This window comes from Scomber scombrus, chromosome 2 (genome assembly GCF_963691925.1).
Source record: "Scomber scombrus chromosome 2, fScoSco1.1, whole genome shotgun sequence".
Taxonomy (NCBI): domain Eukaryota; kingdom Metazoa; phylum Chordata; class Actinopteri; order Scombriformes; family Scombridae; genus Scomber; species Scomber scombrus.
This window is the reverse complement of record NC_084971.1, coordinates 27,239,905-27,249,584: the sequence shown is the minus strand read 5'-3', so window position 1 is coordinate 27,249,584 and position 9,680 is coordinate 27,239,905. Positions and strand designations below refer to the sequence as shown.

General features: G+C 36.7%; 1 protein-coding gene across 2 annotated transcripts; it reads right to left on the bottom strand.

Annotated features, from left to right (window-relative positions):
• Positions 1–5,049: 5,049 nt before the first annotated feature.
• On the bottom strand, positions 5,050–8,769 carry gpank1 (G patch domain and ankyrin repeats 1). Of its 2 annotated transcripts, XM_062434410.1 has the most exons (5): positions 8,676–8,769; positions 7,367–7,852; positions 6,708–6,849; positions 6,549–6,624; positions 5,050–5,941 (listed from the first exon to the last, which is right to left on the bottom strand). In XM_062434410.1, exons 2-5 carry the CDS (start codon positions 7,826–7,828, stop codon positions 5,500–5,502), a joined length of 1,122 nt encoding a protein of 373 aa, XP_062290394.1. In that variant the 5' UTR covers positions 7,829–7,852; positions 8,676–8,769; the 3' UTR covers positions 5,050–5,499. The 2 variants fall into 2 exon arrangements, with proteins under 2 accessions (XP_062290394.1, XP_062290402.1); XM_062434418.1 differs by lacking the exon at positions 8,676–8,769 and having other exon boundaries at positions 7,367–8,276.
• Between the last annotated feature and the right edge of the window lie 911 nt (positions 8,770–9,680).

The window sequence follows — 9,680 nt, the reverse complement described above, 5'->3', positions numbered from 1 at the left end:
TTTATTTTCTTTCATCTTTAGTCCCACTGGCATGATTTCAACTGTGTTGAGCACTTTGAACCTATTAATGCTGTAGTACTACTCACTTGATTCAATAAAGGTATAGTGGAAACCGGGGACACTATCAATATCCACAATCAGTTATAAATCACCTGATTCACTCTGTACATGCACAGTTTAATCCTTGTTCCATATGTGAAGTAGTAGCACCCTGTGGTAGACAGAGCCGATTTTAGAGATAAAAATAAATAAAGGTTTTTAAGGTACAGTACGAACGTTTTTTTGTTTTTTTTACTTCATGTATTTTTGTGAGAGCATTGCCTGCTTTGTAGTTAAACTATTCAGACTTAATGTTAATTATGTGTCTGTAGATATCATACATGCAAGTTGTTAATACTAATATTTGAATTGTTAGTTGTAAGGTAAGCTGAAAAAATGTTACCTACTGCCAGCAAATATTTCATCGTAATTCAGTATGCCTGGTTCTTGGAGACTGACAGGGCGTGCCTCTCAAGAGCAACAAATTATATAAAAGAGCAGGGAGATTCCATCAGATCAGTGGAAAGATTATATAGTAAACCCCAAGGAAATGTCAATAAGGAAATCAGTGTTAATAACCTTAAGCTCAACACTAAACAAGGCAGGCAGATACACTCACTGAGGGACAGAGACGTGATTCCAAAGCACCAGAGTTAAAAAGTTTTATTGATAAATTATTCAAACTGAAGAAAATAAGCTGAAAGACAAAATAAGGAAATTATTAAAAAGCACAATATTGAGTTAAGATGTAAAGGGATTATTTTATTACCAAATCAGTTAAAAATAAAATTAAAATCTTTTAACACTAATTATAATACAAATTCAAAGAAAACCAAAACATAAGTGGACTGGAGCTAGCAGGTGGGGTGGCAGGCTACACAGAGGTTTGCCTAGGGGTGCTACCACATACTCACCAGTGCAGCAAAGCAACCTAGACATATTCACACAGCAAACGGGTGAAACACGCGTGAGTCCCAGTGCCTTTAAACATAGCATGCAGCGAAGGGACCTGACCCTTCGCTGCATGCTATGTTTAAAGGTGACTAGCCTCCCCCAGCAGACTGGCCCACAGCTCCACTAAATTAAAGAATTAAAACTGAAAACACGATTAAACAAAATAAAACCAGTCGGCCCGCTCAAATTAACCCTGATTATAGGGTTATTTACAAAAAGTAACATGTCTTTTTGTTTGAGACTAAACTGTGCATTTTCTGTTGCAGAGATTACAGCTACACCATAAAATAGCAGATACAAGTCATTAGTTTGCATTGAATTTTGAATGCACTATTTTAAAAGAGCTCCAAGCTACAGACAGAAATGTCAAAAATGTTAATACCATCCCTGGTCTCCCCTACAAAAAAAAGAAAAAGTCTCAGTGTTCACTTCCTAACACTGTATCTTCTAGTGAGTGTGTGGCTGTCAAATTGTTTTAAGATATGATCCAACAACAAAAACAGAGACGTTTCACTGCACAGAGGAAGGGAGGGGCTAAATGTACTCACCTAAGACCATTCAAAGGAAACAAGCCTGTGATAGTGGTCAGAGTTCAGTGCAAAACGAATATCGTCACAACTCAGTCAAGCAAGAGGGGAACCATGAGCTTTCTTCCTTCCTTTTCTTTAGAAACATGAATTCTACTAATCACATTCATTTGCATATTTATCATGTAAGGATCAGGGATTGATAGAAAATAGATAATTTGTAGGCTACTCCATGTGAAATTGGTTCAGACTTGCACCAAAGCACCAGAGTTAATCACAAAAACACTGTATTTGTAGCTGATGACCTGTTTTTTTTACGTTTCTCTCTGTCCTGTACAGGTATGGCCACTGGACCTTTGGAGTATTTGAGAAGATGGGGGTCCCTGGTCCTAAGCCATGGATGTACTGGGGCTCAATTGTCAATCCTCCTAGGACCTATATGACCAATCAAACTAAAGGTGGTGACACGTTCCAATGCGTGAGGAAATGTGAACCATAAAGAAATCTAAATAAAACATGATTTGAGCTGATATTACCTTTTGAGGCAAACAAACAAAGCATACATTTAGATAAATTGTATGACTCACATATTAATAACTCTCCATTCATACATAATCCACATTCACGTCAACAACAACGAGCAATATTTCACACTTAAATATCAGTAATCAACCACGGGATTGTTTTAGCTGTGAAGTTACAGGGCTAATTACTAAACCATCTCACCTCTCAATCTTTTGAAACAAGGAATAAGAAAGTCGGTAAAAGATAAGAAAAAAGATTAAAACAAAGAAGCAACACACCCACATGCTTAATGACTAGAAGAACACTCCAGTATGATGTAATGCAGTGCAACTCCTCAGGTGTTAATGCTAACATTGCATATTTAGTTAACCTCTGAAAGACTTAGGTGTATATTTTGTTCACACTTTTGTGGCATTGCATTACTTTTAAAGGTGTGTCATTTCATTTTATTAATGGAGAAGCTAATCAACCAATGAAATTGCTTTAATTGTTCATACTGTCTATACTGGTAATAAAAAAATAAAGCATATAATAGATAAATTAAGTGGGAATGACCAATTTTCCCTTTGAGTTTTCTTGCTTAAAGTTCAAGTCTGTCTTAACAAACAACAGTCAGGTGCCCAATGAATGAAATCAAACAGGTTTTTCTTGTTATCCCTCCTATTCCTACTCACCACCAGAAGATACCCTACTAATGTGCTTACAGTGTAACTGGGACAGTCGTCGTTTTGAGGAGAAAATGTATTTAAAAGTTTATCTGAAGATAATATGAGGTTTCATTTTTCATTTGTACATTTTTGTACAGTGGGAGGGTTATGGCTTTTGTTCCCCATCACTTACATTGACAGTGCATTATGAAGTGGTCTCTTCATGGGCAGTAAGAATAAGAGGATTGATTACATACATCCGGGGGATTTCGGGGAATATTACATAAAGACATGCTTGCCCTCTAAGTAAAGATGATCTAATTGTATCACTTTTCATCTTCAGCCTGGACTTTGGAATGAAAACAGAGAGATTGAAGGATCTGACACCAACTGTATATCACAGGGGGGTTAAAGGTTTTTTTATATTAATTCTGTTACCATCTTGAAATAAAACTCAGACAGGTAATTAGTAAAACAGAGTCCAGCACTTTCAACATTAACACTTAAAGACTGAAGCCAGAGTTAACAGTTTTAGTGGGTCAAAGGAAGCCAGTGCATGAGAGCGCATGCTGATATAGTATCACGCAAACATGACTCACCAGTCACATGTGTGCAGGTGGGTTGAACTAGGTGAGAAGCTACCTAGAGCTGCTTCAAGGGGAGAGTTCACTGTGGATTTATTAAGTTGTATATCATGATTATACATTTGAGAATCAGGGCGTGTGAAGGACTAACTTTAATACCACACCTAAATTGACTGTTGCCACTCCCTTTTACCTTCTTTCAACCCTCCACATTTTTACAGTCATGACTACTTTTGTCTGGCTGAGTTGGTTACATTTTTATCTTTTTACTTATTTATTTCTTTGAGATCCGTCCTCACTTGGTGCAACGAAAATTCGATGACAATAATAGGAATCTTGAATCTTTACGGTCTGGTCCCATATTAATGGGTTTCAATCAATGGGATGATAATCAAGTGTGAGTCTGGGAGGCCCTGGTTTATTTAAAGAAGAGATATCTTGGTCTTCACTATAAAAGTCTGAGCTTCACAACACAGGTTCGTGGAAGTGTGTCATGGCTCAAAGGAGATTTCTGAGGACCTTAGAAGAGTTGCTGATACTCAGCAGACTGGAAAGGGTTACAAAACCATTTCAAAAGAGATTGTGATTGTGGATTGTGTAGATTGTGTAGAATGGGGAGACATCCAACACCATTGTTACCCTCCCCAGAAGTGGTAGAACAAAGATCACACCAAGAGCAGGTGTGTAATAGTCCAGGAGGCCACAGGGACCTAGGCTAACATCTAGGAAACTGGAGGAGTTACAAAGAGAAAGCCATAACTCTAAAAAGAACATTGCTGCCGTCTACAGTGTGCTGACGAAAATCACACTTTTCGGCTTGAATGAGAAGCATTTTGTTTTGCAGTGAGCAAACACTGCATTTAAACATATGAACCTCATCTCATCTGTGAAACATGGTGGTGGAAGTATCATGGTTCTGGGGCTGCTTTGCTGCTTCTCGACCAGGATGGCTTCCAATCATTGATGGAGATTTGAGCTCTGAGATGTACCAGCAAATACTACAGGAAAATATCAAGGTATCCGTCCATGACCTGATGCTCCACATGAAGTCTGTAATGAAAAAAGACAACAAACATCCAAGTTGTTCTACCAAAGAATGGTTAGAGCAAAAGAAAGTTATTGTTTTGGTATGGCTGAGTCAAAGTCCTGACCTTAATACTACAGAAAGATTGTAGGACCTGAAGCAGGCAGTTCATGCCAAGAAACCATCCAACATCCCTGAGAACGGGCTAAGATTCCTCCAAATTGATGTGCAGGGTTGATAAACAGTTGAATGAAATGTTTTGTTGAAGTTATTTCTGTGAAAGGGAATCACACCAGTAACTGGAGGCAAGGGTTCACATACTTTTGCCTCACACAAGCAGGAAAGACAGAATATGTAGTAATTTTTCTTATATAAATAAATAAATAAATACATGAATACACTTAATGTATTTTGTGTTCATGTATTAAGTCATTTATGCAGAAATAGAGAAAATTGTAAAGTGTACACAAACGTTGAAGCACCACTGTATTTTACCATATTGTGATGCACATAGTTACTTTAACTTGATTTAATCTTTATACACACAGCTTGGGTTATGGGTGGGAAACCTGATGTGAGGGGTGGGAGGAAAAATAGGGAGAAAAAACATCTTCCATTGTTATGCTGGTCGCTAATAAACATAATTACCAAAAAAACAAAAACAAAACTTCAACACTGTTACTGCAGTTATTACGGATTATCACTGTTTTAACTCATGTAAGACTCAAAAATAAATGTCTCTGTAATTTTTTAGGTATTTTTTACTTTTATGTTTTATTACAACATGAATAATATCAGCATAGCATATAAAACATGTAACATAAAAATTATGTTTGCTTGGTCATGAAAAATGATATTTGTTTGATTGTTTAAGGCTGATGTATTCTTTAATTAATGCAAATAAAACCCATTCATAAAACCCTCTGAAACAGTCTTAGTGGGTAAAGAATAAACACACTGTATGTTTGCTCACACAGAGTAAACACAATCGGGATCAATCAAAGATTAAATTAATCATTGTCAGATTTAGTCATTGCATAACCTGTCGGCAGTGTGACGCTGCATAAATGGACAGTCAGTGTTGAGGTAGAGTCATGATATTCGCGTTATGCCTCATGGGAAAATAACAACTTCGCTGCTTTAAATACAAAACAGGAACATATTGTCTTAATAGATTCTCTAATGTCCTAGAGCAGGCATCAAAGGTAAAAAGAGTTACGGAAATCTATTTCCCAGTTCTTATCATTTTGCTCTTTTTTCCTTATTCCTTCCTTCCTCTTCCCTTTTCCTCCCTGCTCCTCTTTCTCCTTGGATGGTGGTTTGACTGCATCACGATCCTGAGCTTGGAAGTGAGTGACTTTGGCTCTTTTCAGCTGTCCAAACCCGAGGCCTTTCTGGTCTCTCTTCAGCACAGTCGCCACAGGTTGTTTAGGCCCCTCTCCCTCTGGCCCCAGCCCTGTCCCTGGCCTCCAACCACAACGAAGCATCATCTTGTAGCTGTTGGAGGAGGGCGGTAGACAGTAGTAGGGAGTTGGCGGCGGGCGGCGCAGACTGAACTGATGCAGAGTGGAGGAAAGATGCAATGAAGGGCTGCCGCTGTACTCGCTACAACACACATCACACCACTGACGCTGGGGGTCACTGCGGACAAACACAAAGACAGACAAATAAAGTGAGAGAGGAAATAATAAAGGAACTTGTCCATATTTGGGAAAATGCACTTGTGATTGGAGTATTACCTACAGATCAACCATAAGTAAATGTTGATAATTCAAACATTAGACAGCACCTCAACACTGCATTTTGATTCATACTTATTTTACTTAACACAAAAATATGTTTCATTTCAGATTTGCACCAACTAATCAACAACTATTAAGGAAAAAATACCATTTCTGAAACATATTATTATGCAAAAGCTGGATTTTACTGTTGGACCTCTTATAAAGGACTGCAAACTTATGATTAATTTCATTATATACTGATCATTTTTTACTTTAATTAATAAGTTGATTTGTTGTTTATATAAAATAATATGAAAATAATGATAATAATGATCAATAACATAAACTGAACAAATATAATTACGCAAAAATCAAATTTAATGCCTTAATTCCTACAGTTCCAGACATTTTAAGACATTTTTAGACCTGGAATATCAAAAACTAAGTTTAAGACACTTTAACAATTTTTAAGGATCAATGGGGACCCTGATGATTTTACTGTGTACAAATGCAAGTGTACTAACCTGCTCTCAGTTTGTCTCTCTGTCTGTGGACGTCTCCCGTAGCTCTCCAACTCCTCCAACACTCCACTATGTCCCGCTGGGAGGGAAAAATACCTACATTAGGTTTGGTTCACTGTACACATGAACACATTAATATTAATCAGAGTTGAATAGTTATACCTTCCACTGCCAGATCTTTGGCATCCCTCCCCTGTGTGTCGACCACTCCCACCCAGGCTGCTCCAAGTTGCAGCAGCAGCCTCACAGCAGCTCTTTGTCCTGACCAGCTTGCACACATCACAGCCGTCCAAAAATAAGTGTCCTGGAAGAGAAAACACAGGCACATAAAGCAAAATTGTGTTTGTATGTGTGTATGTATGTATATAGGTATGTATGTTCATGTGTGTATATATATATATATATATATATATATATTCATAGTTATTTTTGATAGACAAATATAGCAATGATTTATTCATTGATTACAGTAAATATAGATGTATATAGTGCCATTACATATTATATATATTAAGAAATGTGTATTTTGTATGATGGTATTAATTGGTAATTACATCATTTGTATAGGAAATAATAATTATTGAGATTCATATATATGAGGAGGCTGATTCAATAATTGATTTATGGAGAAGGGGTGGTATTTAATGTGTTCACTTCTTCCCATTCCTTTTCGGATGTGGTTGACCATTTTGCTTTCTTTTTCATGTTTGTTTTTCTCTTTCGCACATTCGAAATAAAATTATCAAATCAAATCACATCAATACAAATATTTCCCAGAAGTCACTCTGAATGAAATTACACTGCAATGGAAATTGATGTACCTGGAAGTTGATGTCGACCCCCTTTGAAAGCAGCTCTTTGAGGCTGGAGAGGTCCCCCTCATGGGCACAGCGCAGAAACCGGAGCCCGCAGAGCTCCATATTTCTTTCTGAGTTACTCGTCTCTCCTGCTGTCGTCTCTCTGCTTTCATCACCGACTCTTCTTTCCACCACAGTGTTAGTTTGAAGCCGCTGCATCTCTGAAGCTCTGACTCTCCTCCTCCTCACTCTTCTACTGGACTCTCTGTTCCTCGATCTAATCTGCCGCTCTCTCCCATCATGTGTCTTACCACCTATATCTGCTCCTCTATCATCTTTTATTAGATTTTCATAAAACTTTCTGGCCTCCTCCCCGCTGATTACCCTGCTTGTTTGAGAGCTGGACTGCTCTCCTGCTTCAGCCTTGAAAACATCCTGTTCTTTGGCAGGAGTAAAGCCTAAAGTAGTCATTATGGATGACTGCATGGGTGCAGCAGGCTAAAAGATTCACTGTAATGTAAGAAAAAAAAGCCAGTCTGAGTAATAAACTCTTACTTTTTAGAGCTACAACAATCACTCAATCAATCAATCAATCAATTATTTGCCAACTATCTAACTGAATTAATCTCTACCTATTTTGATAATTGATTATTTTGTGTCTTCTTTTTTCTCTGGTTCCAGCTTCTAAAATGCTAATATTTTCTGGGTTTTTTGTTTTCTGTCTACTATAAACTGAATGTGTTTTATTAGATAGAAAACAAGACATTTGAGGACATTAACTTGGCGTTTAGGAGACAGTGATAGACGTTTTTTACTATTTCCTACACCAAATAACTATAACCAAATAAATACTCAGATTAATCAATAATAAAAACGTATTTTATATTTTATGTTAGAGACTATGATCTTCAGCTGAAAGTCAGAGGCGTTTTTCTCTTATTGTTTACTTCCAATAAAGGCTGGTGTAAACTATTTAGCAACATAAGACTAATGACTAATATTATATTTCATTAGTAAAGAGCTAGTGAACTATGTTATTTAATATCTGGACGTAAAAAAAACTCAAATTTGTTACATTTTACGTGCCACAAAATGTCACTTTATATTACAGTCGAGTAAAGACGAGTCATTATCTGTCTGGATAGTTAAAAAAAACACACAATTATTTCCTTATATTTAATCTAATGTAAATGTTCTGTGTCAATTAATCTGCTTAAATAAGACAATAGTTGGTTAAGTTAGCATTAGCTTACAGACTCACGGACGTTTGTTACTTTAAGCTGGACCGGATAATGTACTAGTTAGTTAAACCCGGTAATACTGAAGTCATTACCTGTATTCTTTCAAAACGCTACCAAGATGAAGAGGTAAATATGAGCTAGAAATGAGACTTAAGGACATATTTTGGTGATGTGAAGCTGCTCCATGCTAAGCTCCAATGTAAAAATGTAAACACACCACAGTGAACATGAGTAACTTACTGCCCCCTGTCGGCCTGGAGGTCACAGCTCAGCTCCATCCTCTGCTGTCAAATATTATAGTATTAACATCTTTTTTTTTAAACTTTAATTTGATGTAAAATTAGCGACACCACGGTTCGAAAAATACTCAATTAAAAGTAACAGCCCTGTATACAAAGTTTTACTTATGTACAGTCGAAGTACATTAGTATTATAAGCAGGGTTGTGAAGGTTATTTTGGAAATGTAATAGTTTACAGATTACTAGTTACCCTATTTAAAATGTAATAAGTATAAGTAATATGTAATAAGTAGTAATAAGTAGTAATTCATTTACGGAATGCCGTTTCATGCAACTAGTTCCTCCCCAACACTGATTGTCAGCAAAATCAAAAGTGAAGGTTTTACACATTATGTTAAAGGTGTAACATTTTCTTAAAGATATAGGAGCACTATGGAGCTTATTTTATGCAAAAGACTGGCTTCTTTTTTTCCATGCCTCCCTCTTCCTCCTGTTTAATTTATTATCATTATTAGAAAAAAATCTCATCATCAAATTACCTCATCATTGGTTTGTTTTCCAGCTGGACCACATCTAAGACCTGGATCCTGTTTTATGGAGAGACATTAATGCCACTATCCAGATGGCTGTGATCCATGTTTGACTGAAACTAATGAGCAACAACATAAAGCACTAGGGGATCATTGAAGTGTCATTTAAGGCACTAAATCAAAGATACAGCTTTAGATAATTAACATAGATATGACGGGGGCTTTTATATAGTGACAATCATTCATTTAGATCTGCAACGATTAGTCTATCACATAAACGACAAAAAAATGTCAACTATTTTGATAATTAAGTATCCATTTGTCATA

What these genes read in the sequence shown, in the direction of transcription:
- gpank1 (XM_062434410.1), bottom strand. Translation starts at nt 7,828, where the DNA reads ATGCAGTCATCCATAATGACTACTTTAGGCTTTACTCCTGCCAAAGAA. An exon ending in GGGTCGACATCAACTTCCAG is followed by an intron (nt 6,850 to 7,366) that starts GTACATCAATTT and finishes TTTCTCTTCCAG; the next exon opens with GACACTTATTTTTGGACGGC. An exon ending in CAAAGATCTGGCAGTGGAAG is followed by an intron (nt 6,625 to 6,707) that starts GTATAACTATTC and finishes TTTCCCTCCCAG; the next exon opens with CGGGACATAGTGGAGTGTTG.